Consider the following 20,813-nt stretch of genomic DNA (forward strand, 5'->3'; position numbering starts at 1 on the left):
CAGAGCATGCCAAGAATGGGAAGTGCCCTTCTCCTGTTGTCTTCTTGATGAATATCAAAACCCCAGCAATGCCCTGGCTGGGTGTGGCTTGGTTGGTTGGCTCAGTTTGGTCCTGTACATCGAAGAGTTGTGGGTTCAATGAACGGTCAGGGCATATGCCTGGGTTGCAGGTTCCATCCCTGATCTGGGAGCCTATGCAAGACAACTGATTGATGTTTTTCTGTTATATCAATATTTGTCTGTCTCTCCCTCTCTCCAAAAGCAATGAAAAAACATCCTTGGGTGAGGGGGAGAAAGCCCTCCCCCACAGCAGAATCGGCCCCTCCCACCTTTGTGCCCTCACAGTAAGTACCCTGTACAGACCAGGTATATATATTTGGTATACATACTTGTCCTGGTTTATACCTGATGCACTTGTAGTTGTTAGACTCTGTCACTGTTTCAAGGGGTCTCAGTTTAGAGGCTAGTTCATGTGGTCACCTGACACCCCCAAAATGTAGTCTAATGCACACTCATGTTGCAAGCCGGTGCCAAGCACAGGGCCCTGAACAGGCAGGTGCTGTTTCTGGGGAAGGGACACATAAACAAACAGGTTTAAAAATGCCATTCATTTGAGGGTTATGGTTTCAATTTCATTACTAAACTAGCTGCATGACCTTGGCCAAGCTGCTTACCATCTTCAGGCCTCAGAGCGCCAGTTGTTAAGACGATCTGGTGGGATTAAATGACCTGCAAGCTCCACGCCAGCTCTAAGATCCTGTGATTCAACCCTAACACCCCCTTCGTCAATGAGCACCTCACAGAATGGGAGGAAGAAGTCGGTGCAGCGCCCAGACCTTGGGAAGTCTTGGGGAGAGAGCGGTGTCGCTGTGGCCCCTGAAGCCAGGCAGGAGCCACCTTCATTTTTCTGCTCCAGCTCTGCCATATTGTCTGTGTAAGCATGTCGGCATTTAAAAAAAATTATTGATTGATTTTAGAGAGAGAGAGAGGAAGGGGGGTGAGAGAGAGAGAAAGAAAGAGAGAGAGAGACATGGATTTGTTGTTCCACTTATTTATGCATCCACTGGTTGATTCTTGTATGTGCCCCGACTGGGGATTGAAGCTGCAACCTTGGCGTATCGGGACCAATGCTCTAACCCACTGAGCAATCCAGCCAGAGCACAAGATGGCATTTTTGAAGTAGTCTATTTTTTTTTTAATTGTTAGCTACTTGAGGGCAGGGTCCAAGTCCTATACTTCTTAAGTTCTGAGGACCCTGCAGATAGAAATTGGCATGCATTTTGTAGTTGATAAGGATAACGGTTATATAGAGATCCAATTAGACGTGAGATGGTGAGAGGAAGTTTTAATCAGAAGCACATTAAAGAATGAAGAGATGAGTGTGGTCTGTGAATCGAAAGGTCACGGGTTTGATTCCTAGTCAGGGCACATGCCTGGGTTGTGGGTCAGGTCCCCAGTGGGGGCCACATGAGAGGCAACCACACATTGATGTTTCTCTCCTTCTTTTTCTCCCTCCCTTCCCCCTGTCTCTAAAAATAAATAAATACGATCTTTAAAAAAATGACCCCTTTAAAAAACAATCAAAACCACGAACTCCAATCTGTGGCAAATCAAGTATAACTGCAAAAAATATAACATGGAAATCTCACCTTAAACACAGTCAATATTTTCTTGTGGTTCCCCAGAGGGTGCAAAATAGATTTAGCCAAAAAAAAAAAAAAAAGAAGAAGACTGAATACATTTCAGACTTTAAATATTTAGCAAGCATCTTTGAAAAATAAAGACTGTCATTTTAAAATTACACACTCCAAATATAATGAACAGTATAATTAAAGAGGCATTGTGAAAAGCGATTGACTGGAGATATTAAGTTGACAATGTCGAAAGCTGTGCTCTGACATGGACTCTGAAGATGACGCCTGAAATTGGGAGACAGCAGAGACGAGTGGAGCAGAGAGACTAGACGAAGAGAGGCTGGGATGAAAAGAGAGTGAAGAACTTGGCCTGAGACTTGCATACTTATCCCCTGGCTCCTTTGCAGGAGTAGGGGCTTTCCTTTCTTACACCTCTGTTCCAGCTGAAGTGACAGCTGCAGGAACAAGTCACCTGGAATAATAGCTATTACATCACCTCCTGCCTCAGGACGCATGTGCCACTCTTTCTCGATCAAAATCAAACTTCTCTGCAAGGATTCAACCCCCTCCCCCGCCAAGCCTTCACACTCCTCTGTCACTCAGAAGCATCATTGCTTTACTTTATTCATTGACTCAGTAAATATGAAGAATGAGTGCCCACCATGCCTGGCACTGTTTTAGGCACAGGAAGTGCAGCAATGAACATGAACAAAGGAACAAAACTTTCTGCCCCTTGGGGCCTACTCCAAGTACCATTCTATACCCAGTCTTAATTGTCTACACTGTGTTCCAGCGATTCACTCTAATTATGATGTTCTCGAAGTCGGTCACATCTTCATGGTATCTCCTCCGTGACATGAAGTCCTCAAGAGTAAAAGGCAAGCTCCCTAAATTTTCAAATCAACTTTCTCCATCCAAGCACTTAGTTTAGTATTGGGCACAAGATGCTCGCTCAGTAACTGAAACAAATCCTTCATGTAGGTAAGTAAAAAAAATAAAGAGAAATAAGAGAACCACAAGTACTTTCTAAATATGTTGTCTTCCATCTTCCATGGGACATGTATGTCCTTCAGTCCAATTGGCTCCACAATAACCTTAGAAGAAATCTGGCGGGGGTCACTATCTGTGTTTTATTAAGGAAGGAATGGAGTTCCTGATACCTTAAAGGACTGGGCTGGCAACACACAGCTGGTAAGAACCGCTGACAAAGTAGCCAGAGGAGTGCCAGTGTTAGCTTAGCTGAAGCTGACAAAAAGCAGTGGACACCCATAAGGTAGTGAAGATAAGACCCTCTGGGCCCTGGCCTGGTAGCTCAGTTGGTTGGAGCATTGTTTTGTACACCAAAAGGTTATGGGTTCAACCCCTGGTCAGGGCACATAGTTGAGTGGCATTCTATCCTCTTTTGGGTTTCATACGGGTTTCATAGGCTGGAGGGGGGCAACTGATTGATCTTTCTCTCTCCCTCTGTCTCTCTCTTTCTCTCAAATCAATAAAAGCATATCCTCTGGTGAAGATTGATTAAATAAATAAATACATAAATAAAAAGATAAGACTCTCTGGGAGGATCCAGGAAGATCCAGGAACAAGTTTAAGCATTTAGGCAACTGGCCCTTAGTGGATATGGCTGGGCACCAGCGGATTATCATCAGCTGAGCCAGCAAACACGAGGCTGCAAACAGATTTTGAAACCCTAGGGTGCCAAGAAACTTTCCCCTACCAAGCACAGGTGTAGTGAGACCCACCCTTATGAAGGGCAAGAGGGCCCTCCCTTTAGAAGTAAAACTGAGGGTGGCCCTGCCCCAAGGTGAAGCTAAGGTTGCTAAAAGAGCAGCTGGATCCCAGATGCTGCTGCCGCTGCCCCAACAGCTGAGTCAACCCTATGACTCAGGATAGGTGGGTCTGCACAAAGCCAAGCCATATGCCTGGGGGGAAATGGCAGCAAGGAGGCACTAGGCCCCGTAGGGCGGTGGTCCCTTTGTCCCAAGGAAAGGGTCAACCACGTTCCACGAGACTTACAAGTATTTCATGTGCCATCCATGTCCAATAATATGGGATTGTGTAGGGCATTTCTGGCTTCCTTTTTTTTCTCCTGATAAATTCAGATTTTCCTTCCAGGCTCAAAAAATTTTAACCCTTAAAACAGAATCATCCAACACCTAGTTTTTATACCCCCTATGATTGACACAGTAAATATGTGGTATTGATTTTGGAAGGTCTTTTGAGGGATACAAATGTGGACTTCAAGGAACTTATAGTCTAATGGATGGAAGTGCAGGGTGATGTCTATGAAATGATTAAGTAACAAAACTGGGAGCGCACCAAACAGACGGGTAGAGCGAAGTGGGTGAGCGAGGTCTATTCTGCCAACAGCAAGAGCACATGACAACGGCAGGCTGAGAAAGGGGAATGGACACAGCCCGTGGGAGCAGTAGAGTGACTGAGAGAAGGGTGGAAATAAAGAGACCTCAGGAGGTGGGGGGTGATGAGAGACAGTGTCAGGGAAGAGAGAAAAATGCAGATTGGAGACACAATGGGTGTGGGAGGAGAGAGAGGCTCCGAACTAGGAAAGAGGAGAAGCTATAATAAGTAAGTCATGACTTACACTCTGTAAATTTGCTTAGATATTGCAGCATCTTTAGTCAAAACTTTCCAAAGCAGTAAATATGCCAGAACTGAACTTCAAGACATTATTTATTTCATCTTGAGAGTTAGATATTTTTCCAACTTAATAGATGAAAAAAACAAGGCTATGAGAAGTTCATTAGGACTGATTAGCTAGTAGCCAGTAGACTTTCAGTCTCTAATTCCAGAGATTTTTAACTACTTATTGATTTGCTACCTACCAGGGAATCTTCAAGACCAACTTCTCTATTTGGGTTCAGACCTCCACTGTTCAGGACGTACCTACTTCCCTGTTAACATTTCACGAGTGGAGAGAGATCAGAAATACTTTAACTTAGTTGACCAGACTACAGAGTTCTCTCTTCACGCACTAGTCTTTTAAAAGAAGTGGGTGATCTGGTATTGACTCACAGCGTTTGTTGGGTCTTAGTTCTGCTCAAGAAGGCAGAGATTTGTTAATATGAAAGCACCAGCTGATTCCAGCCAGGGATCGGCTCCCCAGTGATTCTACCAGGAGTTTTTCTTTAGTTATTCCCATCTGCCAATTTCCCCGTCTCCCTGCCATCACAGTTGAAGCCACATCATTCATAATTCCAGTGGCCTTCTTGGGGACTCTCCCAAGCTCTATGGTCCTTGAAAATGCCTTCTTAGGGCAAAACCCTGTGATGTGCCCTTGCAAACCACAGCCACTGTAATTGTGGCAGAATCACTAGCCATTTGTTTCTCTCTTATCTGGCCCTGCACGTGTGCCTTGGAATATTAACAAAGCCTGCCTGTGGAGAAGCCATTATGTGTGTCTGTTTAAGCATCATTTCTCCCAATGGAGACTAGTTACCAAATGGTTTTCAACTAGAAAAGAGCTGGTTGCAACCTGACAAACCTTTACTTGCAGTCTTGCCCAAAATAGGTATTACTATTATTATTACTATTACTATTCTTGGTGCCTTCTTAGGGTTCCTCCCACCATATGCACCTGAGTTAAATCTGTAGAAGGCACTTGTTTGCTGCAAGTGCCTCAGTGAACTGAGCAACTCAGTTAAGGGGCTCTGGACCTTAAGATAAAGGGCAAAGCCAAAGTGAGCTACTGCTAGAGTCCTCCTTCTCTCTCTCTTTGCCCCTAAGTATCCAGTGGGTTATAGAAGTGAGTGGAAAGAAAAGAAAGTCATTTATTTTGCAAATACCAATGAGGCCCAACTCTTACCTCATCTGATAGTGGCAAAAGTCTTGCCTATTTAAAGATAAAACAAACAAGCTTCTTCCTTTTTCTATACCTACAGAGAGCCAGATGCCTATGGGATCACATCTGGGCGTGCCGGTGTGAAAGGCTTAAAAGGCTTTAGACTAGATAAAAGTTTTGGTAAAGATCTTCTTGGTATCAGTGTTCTGAAAATCGAAGAAGTCTAAACAAAACTGGTATCAGAATAAAGAACATTTCCTAGTCTGACTAGCACGCAAGAGGCTGACACCATATTAACAAATACTTGTTGTTTGTGAGATGTTGCAGTCGGTTCTTGCACAGCGCTGGACTTCTCTCTGTTAAGGTAAGCACAACAGCTCTGTGCAAGCTGTTGATCCTTTCTAGATTTTAAGTGTCTGTCTTTAAGATATACATAATTTTTCTGGCACTTGAGCCAGGAAGCCACAACGCCTCCTAAGGACCGTGTGAAAGAAAGTCTGTAAAACTCCCTGAGTTTGCATGTAGAAAAAGCTAGTGGTAGTAATAAATACCTTGGGTTCACATAGCGCCAGCGTTCAAACCTTGATAGAAATAGAAGGTATCATTATTTCCATTGACTTCCCCAAAAAGTCTTCCTGAAAAAGGTGAAGGTTGTTCACGGGGTTGTTCATGGTGTGATTCACACCATGCCCTTCCTCTCTCCTCCATCCCTGCGTCCCAGGAATCAAGGGTGAAAGAGTGGGAAACCAAGGCAGGGAGGAAAACATTTGTGTGACACCTCTCAGCAAGAGTGTAAGTCACGCCAGCAGTGCGGCCCCGGATGCGTAACGCCCAAGCCACGGTCCTTGATGGGATTTATAATTGAAACGGGCCCCAAAGCACGAGATTGGCTGGGGGAATGCCCTGATCGCTGTCGGGCTGCTCGCATGGCGTTGCTCAGATACCTCTGGCCCGGCTCCGTCGACGTCCCCTGCCTGATAGCCCGTCGGGCAGCTGTCGAGCCGCGGGAGCCCGTTCGTGGGCAGGGCCGGCGCGCCTCGGGCGGCCGCTGCCCCGTCGCTGACCCTCGCGCGAAGCTGCGCGCACCGAGAGGAGACATCTTCCCGGCCCGGCCTCCCGCGCCCGTCTTGGCCCTACCCGGGGCAGCAAGGCTGACCCGGGACTGAGGCGGCCCGCGCACCCCTCCGTGGGGGGCGCCCCGACTCGCCGGGGGCGGGGTCACGTCCCACCCAGGCCGCCGGGGGCACCGGCGCTGCGGAAACCTGAGCGTGGCCGAGAAGCGGGGGCTTCCAGGGCCACGTACCCGGGCGCCTCGGGCCCGCGGTGGGCGCGCGGGCTGCCGCCGCCCCCAGGCCGTCGCGGAGACCACTCCTGCGCCTGGTACCTGTGGACGCCCAAGTCAAGCGCCTGGAGCCCTCCCCCCGGGGAGCCGAAACCAGGAGAGACATGCTACTCCCGTTTCCTGCCCCTTCGGAGCGGCGAGGAGTGGGTGAGGCGGGGCCAGGCCGCTGCACGAGAAGCCCCCTGAGCCTAGGGCGGTCGGGCCCCGCGGCGGGGGCGCCGGGCCTGCCCGGGGATGGCGGGCAGGCCGGCCTCGGCCCACTGGCGGGCGCAGGGTGAGGGCAGCAGGCGGGAAGGCACCCCTTCCCCGCGCCCCCTCGCTCTGGGCAGGCCTGAGCGGGGCGCCCAGATCGGGTCGGCCGGGCACCGAGGCCTGACCCAGGGAGATCCCGCTTTGAGGCGGGCAACGGCTGCCCTGGCCCAGGCCTCCGGGCCCTGAGGTCGTGTGACTGTGGAGGGCTGACTGGGGCAGAGGACGGTTGCAGGGGTACTAGGCGCTTCTCCCCACTGTTGGGGGCTAGTTGTGCTTTGTGGGGGGGTCCGGGGTCACCACCCTCCCCGGAGAGGTGGGGGAGGGCCGCCACCACAGCTGGCCGGCGAGGGGCGGGGTCACAGAGGCGAAATGTGTGTGTATGTGTGTTCGAACGAGGGCGTGGGGGGGGGCAGAGCGCGCGCGGAGGAGGAACCATGGCTTGCGCGCAGGCGCGAGCAGCGGGCCGGGCCTGAGCTCTGGAAAGAGGCCGGCGGGGAGTGGGGGCGGTGGGCCTGCGGGAGGGCCGGCGGCCTGAAGCGGGGAGCCGCGTCGGCGTCGCCGGGCGCGGGCGTTTGGAGGCCGACGCATCCGCGCGTGCGCGCGCCAGCGGAGTGTCCGCGTTGAGTGACGCGTGCGCGTTCACGTGCGCCCGGGAGAGCGGTAAGAAGCGTAGGGAGGCTTGAAGGGGAGTGGGGGGTGGAGAGGCGAGTCGGGGGAGGGGTGGGGAGGCGGCGCCTGCGCAGTGTGCCGCGGAGGAGCTGTGTGTATGTGAGAGTCTGACGGGTTCAAAATGGCGGCGGCTGCTTCAGCGGCTCCTCCTGTGTGAGGGAAACAACACCCCTCCCCGGCAGCGGCGGCGGCAGCGGCGGCTGCGGCTCGCAGAGCACCTTCCCTGCGGCTGGGCCTGTCGCCGCTCTGTCTATTCTGGGCAGGGGGCGCTCCGGGAGGAGGGACAACGCCAGGGGGCCCATCCTCCCCAATCCCTCCTCTGCGACTGGGGAGTAGCCGGGGTCTTGTCCCACAGCGCGGATCCCGGTCTGAGGGGGAGACTCGAGGGGAGCCCGGGCCCCCAGCCCGGCGCGCCGCTCCCGCCCTCTCCGCCCCCCCGGGCCGGGGCCCGCGTTCCGGGGGGCCGGGGCGGCGCGGGGAGCCTCGGGCCGGCCGGTCTCAGCTGATCGGCCGCGGCTCCCGGGCTCCGGAGGCGGCCGGGCGGCTGCTGGCCGAGGGCACAGCGAGGAGGGCGCTCTGCGCGGCCGGGGCTGGCCTGGGGCTCGGGCTCGGGCTGCTGACCGCTGGCCCGGGGGAGGCGGGGGCGCCCCGGGCTCGGCGCCGAGGGGTCGCGCTCTCCTCTCCTGACGCCTCCGACGCCCGGTCTCCAAAGCCAGGAGAGGAGGCTTGATTCAGCAACTGTTTCCTCTGTTTTCCGGGTCGCTCTGACCCTCTGTGGATACTGGATTGATCCACGGAAAAAAACGAAGACGACGTTTGGGATTTAATTTTTCCTCTCAGTTTTTGGAATCTTTTACTTCTCACTTGGACAAGAACTCACGAGCAAAATCCCCGGTGAGATTTCCCCCTCTACCCTACCCCCCCCACCCCCCTTGGAAGTTTGGTTCTCTGTGTTATCTAAAGACTTAATGTAAAGTTTCTATTTCTTTTTCCGATGGGCGAACCATTGAAACGCCTTTCCCAGGGGGAGCCCGGCGCGATTTGCCGTTTTTTCCCCTCCGGCCCTGGCTGCTCTCAAGCCCGGGCGGTCCTCACTCAGGGGGTTTCTCTCCCGACTTGGGGCACGGGCTTCCTCCAGGAGGGTTCTGCTGCGAACTGTTCTCGCAAACTGTGTCATCGGGTCCTCTGGTCTCGTAGCAATTTTGAAAGGATGCTATTAACGTGGCTGTAGTGTTAGAAAAGGGAAAACAAATCTGCATTCCCTATGGAAGCCATTATCTATAAGAATATTTAGGGGGCAAACAACACCTTTCTTGGTGTTGTGTATGACGGTAGCGCATACCTGTCGTTAATTTTTTGAAAAGATGCATTTTAGTTATATGTATGGGTAGAACTGTTTATTTTATACTTTATTCAGAAGGATCTGATGGAATTTTTGTCCCTGATTTGCAACTCTCTTGAATTTGTTTTAGAGTTGTACACATCTTGGGTTGAGGAGGAAGGTTGGGTGGGAATGAAAAGGTCCGGGGAGTCTAGGAAGGAAGGCGGCAATCGTCGCCTTGTGGAGAGGTAAGGGAAATTGTTTAGAAGTCTTTCTTCTAAGTCTAATTTATTTTCCTCTTTTTATATGGTTAGTCTGCCATTTTTCCTTTAGTTTCTGATAACTAGTGAGAGAACTAATATGGTTAGGATTAGGATTAGTTCAGGGTCTGCTTCACCTGGTCAGCTCTCCAGAGATAAAAGTCCTGCCGCCACCCCAACTTTATTTATGTATGTATTTATTTATTTTATTTATTTTGCTAATGCTACCGTGAAGGGGAGCCTTGCTAATTGTATCCTGTGGGAAGAAACAAGTGGTGTGGCCCAACCACAGGGAACTGAAACCAGCATCTCCTTTGGCCTAGGCCTCAGACTGTTGTAATGTGATTAATGTTGGTCGTGACATGGAACCACTTGCCTAAGCGCAGAGAGGTCCCAACTGATGCAGAGGAACCAGATTTCTCAGAGCACCTTTAACTTACACATATTTTAAACACTTGTTTCGATGAAAAGAAAGCTTGAGTTTGAGTTCTCATCTCTGCTCATATCATCGTTCTTTAATGTTGCAATCAATCTGGTTCCTAAGGAGGAAGAGGAAGGCAGCCCTGGAGTGGTTTCTTTACTGTAATTTCAACAGAAGAGTGAGAGATGGAACCCGAAGAAGAAAGGATTCGTTACAGCCAGAGATTGGTTAGTATTTTGTCTTTTTTTTTTTTCAGTTTGAAGCAGAATAACTATAATGTTTCCATTTGTGAATATACTGTGATTACAACTTTTCAGATGGTTTTTCTGTGCATCAGAGGAGAGAAGGTATATCCTATCCAAGTAATTACAGGCTTAATATTCGTCCTGTTTGGAAATGGAGTTATGTTAGCTTCTAACTTCTAAAGAAACCATTGTAAATCAGAGGATTTTGTGGATTATAAAGTGACAAGGATTCCTAATTTTGCAATACTGACATTAAATTAATTTGAATTAAGTTAGATGAGAATGTAAATTTCAGAGGCGAAACTGTTTGAGGAAGGATAATTTGGTACAATTTTTGTAAGATTATGGTGGGCCAGGATTTGTGGCCTTGAGCTGGGGAGTAGAACTATGGAGTCTTTTTTTTTTTTTTTTTAAACAAATTAACACCGATAGGTTTGGAGGGTTTGGGAGGGGGTGTTGATTGAGAAAAAGTAGAATAATGGATGCTGATGAAGTCCTGTATTTTTTATTTTGGAAGGGATGTATGATATCTTGTTGAAAGAAATTTTTACTTAGTAATGATTTGGAGGGAATTAGCTTGTTATGTGCATATGAATACTTGCTCCTTTAGGCCCTGCTTTCCTCTCAAGGTTTCCCTGTTGGAGTTTTAAGAATTTGATTTTGTTTCTCTAGTCAAAGAGTTTTATTAATATTCTTACCATATATTTATTTCAGAAATTTCAGTTCGTGTTTGTATAGTGGGGTGTGAGGAAAGCCGCAGAGTTGTATGTTTTATTATGTGAAATTTGATGAACTAAGAGACCCAGATTAGAAGATCACTAAAGGAATTTATGGTGGTGGTTTTACTTGGTTCCGTGTTTTAGACTTAAGTAGTTTGGAGGAAAGAAAGTAATTCTTTAATCCATTTTCTGATGATCTCTGCTCTGTTTGAGAAAGGGCTACTTTTTTTCTTCTTGATGTGACTGTTAAAAAGGTGTGGAGTGTATTGGCAAGTATGTTCAGCGGGCATGTGCTTTGGCAAGCCTTATTTCAGAGATTTGCTGCTTGTCTCCCAATCCATGTGTTGAGATTATAATTCCTTATCTCTATCTCTAACTTTTGGGAATAAACTATAGCAATAGTGGAATTTTGTATATTTAGAACTTATTTTTGTTTCCATTTTTCTTGAATTAAACCTTATTTGAGAAAAAAGAAAGGGGGTAGTTATGACAAGCTTGTAGAATTGTTGACCTTTACATAAATATCTGAAGGATTTGGGATCCAGTCTTTCAAAGGAAGAACCTTCATCAAGCATAAGTTTCAACAAGGGTGGTGGTAGGGAGATAAAAGGAATCTGATTTTTGCCCTGGTAAGATTTTGTTGTTGTTGTTGTTGTTAATTACAGTGATTGCTACCTGTCGAACACATTAATAACCCTTTCCTTATCTATTTTTTTCTCTTGGTTCATATGCTGCTTTACCATGTTATGAAAGAAGGAATGCCAGATATTTGGGGGGATATTTCTTAGAATTTTGGGTAATAATTTTTGAAGTTCAGGGAGACTGACATCTGTTTTCCTTTCTAAGATTACATGACAAAATTGTATCTGAAGTATAAGTTCCTTCCATAACATAATGTTTGATGTTAAAGTACATTGATGGCTTATTTGTGTGGCAATTTGTCTACCAGACTTCTAATATCTCTTTGGTGAGTGCTCCTGTTACAGAATTCTCTACTGATTAAGTTCGATCGTATTTGAAGAATTTCAAGTCTAATATAAAAGCATAAAGGCTAATCTTTATAGTAGTATATATATATTTTTCTAGCACTATGTCTATATTTAAAATAGGTCAAAGTGTAGATCTTAGGTTTGTTTTGCAATAATTGACCATGGAACATAAAGTTTGAAAGACAAAAACGACAGGTTTACTAATTTGGCTTATTGATTAAAGTTTACGTGTCTCATACAGTATATATTTGTCAAATTGAATTAAATCACGTGTTACATTGACCATAGTAGTATTGACTGTTACTTCATGTTATTTTGGGGAATAGAATCTAAATGTTCATCCTTCTGTTACATACCTTCAAAATAGCCACCAGAGATAGAAAAATAGTACTATTAAAAGTCTTAAGTCCAACCTCATTTCAGAACAAAAATTACTTCCTTGTAGTCGGAACCCTTTACCTATCTTTTTTTTTTTTTTTAGATTTTATTTATTTATCTTCAGAGGGGAAGGGAAGGAGAGAGGGAGAGAAATTCAATGTATGGTTGCCCCTCATGCATCCCCTACCGGGAACTGGCCTGCCATTCAGGCATGTGCCCTGACTGGGAATTGAACCTCAGTCCCTTAGTTCCCAGGTCCGCGCTCAATCCACTAAGCTACACCAGCCAGGGCACCCTTTACCTATCTTAAAAAAAAAACAAAACTGTATTCTTATTAATAAGAACACTATCTATGATGGAATAGATTTTTTTAATGCTTTTAACTGACACAGCTATTTTAAGTACACAGACTGAATTTAATAAAATAAATTTTGATGTTTATATAATCTTTATGATGTCATTTTAAAAAAATCAAATAGCTAGTTTTAAAAATTGGCTTTTTTTAAACCAAGCTATTATTTACCTATTATATTTGGAAGAGAATTGTCCCTTTGAAGGTGATGTGTGTGATGAGGTGAAGATTTGGGGCATAAATTCTGTTTTCTGGAACCAGAAAACTTTGTAGTGTAGGAAATGACAGAGGGTAAACACAGTTGGGCTTTTTTAAAACAAAGCATAGATACATATTTCTTTTTAATGAAAAGATCAGTAGTTTTAGTGTAGGGATTCCTAGAACAAAGCCAGATAGATCTCCAAGTCAAATTGATATACCTGGGGAGAACAGAAGCTTCAAGTTTGGTGATGGGTGGGTATTTGGTTGTTTTGAAGTAAAGATGATTTATTTTTGTGTCTGTCTAAAAGACTTTATTTATTTTTCAGAGAGAAGGGAAGGGAGGGTAAAAGAGAAGGAAAGAAACATTGATGTATGAGAGAAACATCAATTAGTTGCCATGTGCATGCCACCAACTGGGGACTTGGCCCACAACCCAGGCATGTGCCCTGACCAGGAATTGTACCCGCAACCTTTTCAGTTTGAAGGCTGGTGTTCAACCCAATGAGCCACATCAGCCAGGGCTGTTTCTGCATTTTAATAAATTTGGGTGTAGGACCTTATTGAAACATTGAGAGGTATTAAAGATGGAACTTTTGTTTTCTTCATTTGGTTTCAGAAGCCAAAGTGTTAGAGTAGTTTTGGATGTTTGTTACTCTCCATTTAAGTATTTATTTATGGGGAATGTTCAGCCTAATAACTTAGTTTTTTCATCTAAAATCTTAGTTGGACCTGACCGCTGTAGTTCAGTTGGTTGGGCATCATCCCACAAAGCGAAATGTCGCCAGTTTGGCTCCTGGCACATGCCCAGGTTGTGGGTTCATTGAGTGTTTGGTTCCCAGTTGGGGTGCTTAAGAGAGGCAACTGATTGATGTTTCTGACATCAATGTTTCTCTCCCTCTTTCTCCCTCCTTCCTTCTCACTCTAAAGATAAATAAATAAAATCGTTTCCAAAACTAAATAAAATGTTAGTTCAATCCTTAGCAATTATAATTGATCTTTTAGGTTTTTGAAACCACACCAGTTCTGAGTACTCTGTGTAGTATAGAAAATCAAGGGAAAGATAATGTGTTTTTAAAGTAAATGCTGAAGATCTTTGTGCTATGTAGTTTGATGACCTTCATTTTTAACTTAGGTTTTGGGGTTTTTTCCCCCCATTTTTATTGGAAAAGATGACCTTTGTTATACTGAATTATACAATAATATCTGCCCTCAGCCTGTATAGTAAATTTCTCTAGCCTCTGCCAAAGGCTATTGTAGAAACAAATGAACACCTAAATCAATGTCAAAGAAAGTGAAGGCAATATACTTTGGGGTAAAAGAAGTTATGTAACCCAAATTTTTTTTTTCCCCTCTTGAATTCACTTATGGTGTTATTTGAAGGGGGAGATGTTGATTTACTTGAGAATACATTTTGCTTGTCAGTTTTGATGATGAGATTAACAGATCTTCTAAGGATGTTATTGCGCCATCAAATGTTCGCTCCTGTTAATGTGCCTTACATACGATTTTCTCTGAAAGAGTTAAATCATTATCTTTGCAAGAAATTGAAGGCATTGCTCTGGCCAGGTGACTTGGTTGGCTTGATTGACTTAGTTGGATCGTCCTCCCATGCACCAAAAGGTTGCAGGTCCAATTCTTGGTTGGCCATGTGTCTAGGTGGTTTCTTGCATGTGTGGGAGGCAACCCATCAGTGTTTCTCTCTCATATAGATAGATATTTCTCTCCCCCCCCATCCCTCTGTCTAAAATCAATAAGCATATCCTTCAGTAAGGATTAAAAAAAAAGAAAGAAACTGGGGGTACCGAAGCCATGATGATCTTCTTTTGGGTTATCTCTGAAATTGTCTCCCCATAGTCAGCAATTACCAGATTATCCCTTTTATTTACAAACAGTCACACGTAGAATGACCCCACTCTAAGGTCTTTAAAAAAAAAAAAGTATTGATTTTAGAGAAAAGGGGGAGAAAGAGAAACATGAATTTGTTGTTCCACTTATTTATGCATTCATTGGTTGATTCTTGTATGTACCCTGACTTGGAGATCAAACCTGCAGCCTTGTATAGGGGAATAGGCTCTAACCAATGTTGCTATCTGGCCAAGTGTCCCACTCTAACATCTTTTGACCAGGAATGGACTAGGCAAAATAAAATCCTCATTTTAAGCCCTTTTTCCCTAGCATGAAAGTGTCATATTGTTAACAACTAGAAAAAAATTATAGGTGGTCTAAAATGTTGAATTTGCCTATTTATAATTATTAGTCTTAAACTTCAGTTTGTGTAGGTACATTATTCTGAGTGCATTAGCCTCTTTCCTGATGATATAGGAAAAACTTCTTGACCACTTTTGGGTGATTCTAACTGCAGATAATAAGGAAACTAATTATTCTTATGTGTTAGTCTTCCACAGTAAGCTGTGTTTTGGGGACCCAGAGCAAGGACTATATTTAAGCTCTATAATTTTCGCTTGTTTTAGTTTGCTGAGCACTAATCACTACCTGCTGTACTTAAATTTGTTTGTTTTTGCATATCTCTCCATTAGGGTAAGCTCCTTGAGAGTTGGGACTTTGTTTATGGTATATACTGGATGCTTTGAACAGTGCCTGACACATAGAAAGTGTTCAATAAGTAGTCTTAAAAAAGAAGGTACTCACTTTACAATATAGAAAGTGCTGAACAAGTATTTATTTATGCTGTTGGGAGCTTTGATAGATACTTTGATGATGTACTACCAATTTTCTGCAGTGCTTAGGGATTGGCCACTAGAATTGAGGAGAGTTTGATGCACAAGGATGAGCAAAATGTCTGAGTATTCAATCTTGCAGTGTACATAAGAACCAGAAGGTCTAAGCTGTAACAATAAAAACTTATGCTTAGTACATATTGAGACAAACATATTTATAATGTCTGGACCATTAAAACACATAAGAAAATGGCTAGTTAAACTTTAAAAGTTAAATCTGAATTTACTGTAAGTTCTCCAACCTCTAATCCTGTCCTAAACCCTCTACGTCAAGGTTTTCACTGACTTTTAGGCAACCTTAAAATTGTGTAGTTGTAAGTGAGGGTATTTGTATTACTCTCAAATGTTAGTTTTGGCCATAAAGTTGGGGAATTGATACATTTACTGTACACCATGCAGAGGGACTTAAAATTCTCTATTTTATATCCTCTTAACTTTTTCTCCTTGGGAAATGGATATCCTTAAATAGGTTTAATTAATTAACTTCATTTTATTTTTGAAGTATAGTATATTTTTGCATTGTGCTTTCACATTAACAAAATTCAAATTCAATAAACATTTATCACATGCCAAGTACTAGGTTAGGTTCTTTCATGTACATTATTACCTTATTTAACTCTCAAAGCAACCCTGTAAAGTAGACTGTATAATTTTAAGCCTTAATTTTCTTTATTATGGAAATGGACGCTTGTGTGTGTGTAGGGGGCGGGGAGGAGTGGCTTGCTTGACTTGCCCAGGATCACAGTTGGTCAGGAGTAGAACCAGACCTTGAACCCCATGCTTCTCTCACACCATACCATCTCTCTTATGGTGCATTTCATACACCATAAGTGATATCCACTTCTGTTGTAGGAAGTTGTAGACTAAGTACTTTCTCTTTTTCTGAGACTACTTTACAATTTTCTTCCCTAACAGATGCCTGCTTAACATCCTAAATGAGATAGATACAAATACCTGACAGCTAGTGTTTAATCGTATTTTTTAAAAAATTAGCACATCCTTTCTTTTTGTGAACTTTGAATTTATTGCATTTAATCTATTAAAACACCAGTATTTGTGTAGTTTGTGTATATGTCAAGCCTTTTATTTATGCATGTCACTCATATCATTGTTTTCTGTTTTAAATTTTAGGTTCTTGGGGGTTTTCTCTATCTGTGAGTACTTGGTAAAAACTTAAACCATAAAGATAAAAGGCAGCAGATAGTGACCAAACGTGGTTTTGGCAAATACAGTGGTGAAGGTCTCCTTCAGGTAGGTAGAGAGGAGGAGGGAAGAGGGTGGCCTCATAGGAGGTAAAGACAGCATAAGCTGTACAATGGAATGGGAAGCCTATAAGGTCTGTTCTGAAGAATCCATTAGATGAGTAGGATTAAAGCAGAAAATTTGTTTTGGGAGGGAGGCACTATTGGTAATTGTTGGGCACACATTTTAAACAATTACAAAAGTCAAGTATGGAAAATAGAGAACCATAGATTGTGGTTTATTTTTAATAGAACAGTAATTTGATCAAAGTTTTGGCAGTAATATTTTTGTAGTTTTAGGTCAGGGAGGTGTCCAGAAGAATAGAAATAAGTTACCTCTTAAGTGAAAGGTACCTGAACTTGAGGGGAGTGGTTCTTGAAGTGTGGTCCTCTCATCAGCAGTATACGCACTATCTGGGTATCTGGGAACATGTTAGTAATGCACATTTTGGGCCCTACCCCATACTTCCTAAATTAGAAACTCTGGGGTTAGGGGTTGGCAAAATGTTACCCAGGTGATTCTGGTACATGCAAAAATTTGAGAACCACTGTCTGGGGTATAAGTAGAAATGGAAGAAGGTAAGGGGTAAAAGAAGACATGTTGGTGGTGAAGGACTGCTGAAACTTGGTGACCAATGGATAGCAGTGTGTTAGGAGGGAAAAGAGTATTTGATGCTGAGTACTAGTGTCAATTCTACCAACTGATTTTTGAACAAGAGAACTGACCTGTCATTGGGGGTATTATAATCATTGATTTCTGAGGATTTTGAAGGCAAATACAATTGAAGAATTGAAGAGCACTCTATGAGATTAAATCTCAGTTACCAGGAAGGGATTTTTTTGAAAGGGAGGGGAGAGACATAGGTGAGTATTTTAGACAGTTGGAACAGCTTTGTTTAAAGCAGGGATCCTCAACTGGGTGTCATTTTTCTCTAGTCAGGAGAGTTTGGCAATATCTGGAGACATTTTAAAAATATATTTAATTCATTTTTTAGAGAGAGGGGAGGGAGAAAGAGAGGGAAGATCAATGTGTGAGAGAAACATTGACTGGTTGCCTTCTGCACACACCCAACTGGGGACCTGGCCCACAACCCAGGCATGTACCCATCTGGACCGGGAATTGAACCAGTGACCTTCTAGTTTATAAGCCAAAGCTCAGTCCACTGACCCATACCAGCCTGAGCTGGAGACATTTGTGATCATCAGATTTGGGGGGTACTACTGGTATTTTAGTGAGTAGAGTTCAGGGATGCTACTGAGCTCCCCATGACAATGAAATATCCAGCTCAAAATGTCAGTACTGTAAGATTAAAACCATAAAACCAGTTGATAGTTCTATCTGTGTTTCCATCCTGATTAGTTGCTATTCATCTTAGAATTTTTTATTTTTTATTTTTTTAAAGATTTTTTAATTTATCTTTAGAGGGGAAGGGAAGGAGAGAGGGAGAGAAACATCAGTGTATGGTTGCCTTTCTTTCGTCCGCTGCTGGGAATTGGCCTGCAACCTAGGTATGTGCCCTGACTGGGAATTGAACTGCCATTGTCTGGTTCGCAGGCCCACACTCAGTCCACTGAGCTATACCAGCCAGGGCTCATCTTAGAATTTTTTAAAAAAGATTTTATTTATTTATGTTTTTAGAGGGGAAGGGAAGAGGATAAAGGGCGAGAAACATCGATAGGCTGCCTTCTGCATCCGGGGACCTGGCCTGCAACCCGGGCCCATACCCTGACTGGGAATGGAACCAGCGACTTTTCAGTTTACGGTCCAGTGCGCAACCACTGAGCCACACCAGTCGGGGCCATCTTAGAATTTTAAGTTTGTCACAAAACATCTTGAAAGCACTCCCAGATTATGTTTCTCAGCGCTTTGCCAAAAGTAAGCATGAAGCATTTTTATTCGTTGAATTTCCATAAAATTAACTTCATGGTAATGGCAAATCCTCAACCCAGCTGCAAATTTATTACTCCTTTTAACTTACCCTGACATCAAACTTATTTGGATAACCAGAGTAAGCATTCACTGTCTTGAGAGCAATAATTAAATTACAACTAGACATTTCCTTTTGATACTCTCTTTGAAGAATAAAAAAAAGATAAAATTGCAGTGTCGATATGAGCAAATATTGAAATGTTATTAATTGCCCTGCAGCTCAATACTCCATGGTCATTCCTGAGAAATGACCTTATGAGCTGGGGGTAGAGAGAGGGGAGGGAGGAAGAGAGGGAAAGGTCGATGTGTGAGAGAAACATTGACTGGTTGCCTTTTGTACACACCCAACTGGGACCTGGCCCACAACCCAGGCATGTACCCTCAGTGTGAATTTAAGGTAGTCTGACTATTATTCCATCTCTTTATGACCCTGGGTCACAGAGTAGTAATCTGGCCAACCCATTTTTATTTCTTAAAAGCTCAAGAGAATGTAGATTCGTTAAATACAGTGAATTTTGTAGTACTTTGTTAGCATTTAAAAATTTTATGGCTGTTTGTTTATTTATTTAGAGAGGGGGGAAGGGAAACATTGATGTGAGAAAGAAACATCCATCAGTTGCCTCTCATGCACCCCAGCCAGGGACCGAACCCACAACTGAGGCATGTGCCTTGACCAGGAATTGAACCAGAGATCTTTTGCTTTGTGAGACTATACCCAACCAATTGAGCCATGCTGGCCAGGGCCATTTTATACTTAAGTCTCCAGAGCACTTTTCCTGTTTCGTGTGTCTTTTGATCATTTTAATCTTTTGATCATCACAAGGAGTTACTGGAACTCGGGGATAGTGCTACCATGTAGCACAATTCCAGAAGATGTCCTTCACATATCTTAATCTAAGTGGAAGGTGCCCTTGGAATTTCGTAGTGTACAAAAATAATGGTGACCCTTTTGGGGTGGATAAAATAAAGGAAAAGTCAGCCTGTGTATTTGAAATATTGAGAGGAAAAGTTCAATCTGATGGATAATGGTACACACTGAGTGTAGTGTGCTTGGTACCGGCACTTTACATATATTGACTAATTTAATTCTCAACAACCCTTTGAGGTTGACTTTAATTCCCATTTTACTGGTTTGGAAACAGGCATAGTGCAGTTAAGCAACTTGTCCAAGGTTATCCAGTTAAGAAGGTAAAGAGCTGGGATTCAAAGTAGGCTGTGTGGCTTTCAAGCCTACTAAGCTGTGCTGTCACTTACTTGACTTTGTTGGAGCACATTTTGTAAATGTTTTACTGATGAGTTGGGGTATTCTTCATGTCATCTTTTCTTACTCAGAAGATTCATTCACTTAAATATTTGTTGAGTGCTTATTCTGTGCCTGGCACTTTGCCTGGGTACTGTGTAACTGGTTTCAGATGTGCTGAATGCTTTGAAGAAATTAACAGGGTGATAAAAACTGTTGTATGGTGAGAATAATTTCTTGAGATTGGATGATCAGTAAAGGCTTCTTTTGTAGATGGCATTTTGTAATTGAGATTTTAGAAATGAGGAACTAGTTTTGTGAAGTTCAAGGACTTCACAAAATGTGGGTCAACAGAGTTTCAGGTAGAGGGACCAGTTAATGCAAAGTTCTATGGTAGGGATGAGAAAATATTGCAAGCTCTTAACCATGTGTTAGACACCATGCAAGGCTCTTGGGATACAATGATATGTAAGACAGGCATGGTCTCTCTGTCATGAAGCTTACACTCCAGTAGGGAAGTCAGACATCAAATAAATACTTACACTAGAAAGTAATATAACTTACACTGGGTTGACCAAAAAGTCCATTACATTTTTTCCGTATGATGGCTCTGGTAGTGCTTAGTTGTCTTTGACTTCATTTGAAACACTTTTGTTAGATTGTATAGTAACAGCTATTGTATTAGTGTGCATTTAAAAAATCTTTTTAAAAAAAGTTTTTTAAAGATTTTATTTATTTTTAGAGTGAGGGGAAGGGAGGGAAAAAGAGAGTGAGAGAAACATCAATGTGTGTTGCTCCTCACACACCCCCTACTGGGGACCTGGCCTGCAACCCAGGCATGTGCCCTGACTGGGAGTTGAACCAGTAGAACCGGTGACCCTTTGGTTTGCATGCTGGCACTCAGTCCACTGAGCCATACCAGACAGGGCTGCATTTAAAAAATCTTAATCAAAATTGCCGAATTTTTGCCCTGGCTGGTGTAGCTTAGTGGTTTGAGCGTGGGCCTGTGACCCAGAGTATCATGGTTCAATTCCCAGTCAGGGCACATGCCTGGGTTGCAGGCCAGTTCCCAGCAGGGGACA

General features: G+C 43.8%; 1 protein-coding gene across 2 annotated transcripts in view; it reads left to right on the forward strand.

Annotated features, from left to right (window-relative positions):
• Positions 1-7,744: 7,744 nt before the first annotated feature.
• KDM2A (lysine demethylase 2A) overlaps positions 7,745-20,813 on the forward strand; it is an 82,595-nt gene continuing 69,526 nt past the window's right edge. For both annotated transcript variants that reach the window (XR_005081122.2, XM_037135304.2), the window contains exons 1-2: positions 7,745-8,590; positions 9,822-9,925. Coding sequence is in view for 1 of the 2 variants with exons in the window: in XM_037135304.2 (XP_036991199.1) it covers positions 9,884-9,925 (42 nt within the window). In the remaining variant the exon portion in view is untranslated. The remainder of the gene's footprint in view (positions 8,591-9,821; positions 9,926-20,813) is intronic.

The sequence above is a fragment of the Artibeus jamaicensis genome, unplaced genomic scaffold (genome assembly GCF_021234435.1).
Source record: "Artibeus jamaicensis isolate MK-2021 breed Jamaican fruit bat unplaced genomic scaffold, CSHL_Jam_final contig_3109, whole genome shotgun sequence".
Lineage (NCBI taxonomy): Eukaryota > Metazoa > Chordata > Mammalia > Chiroptera > Phyllostomidae > Artibeus > Artibeus jamaicensis.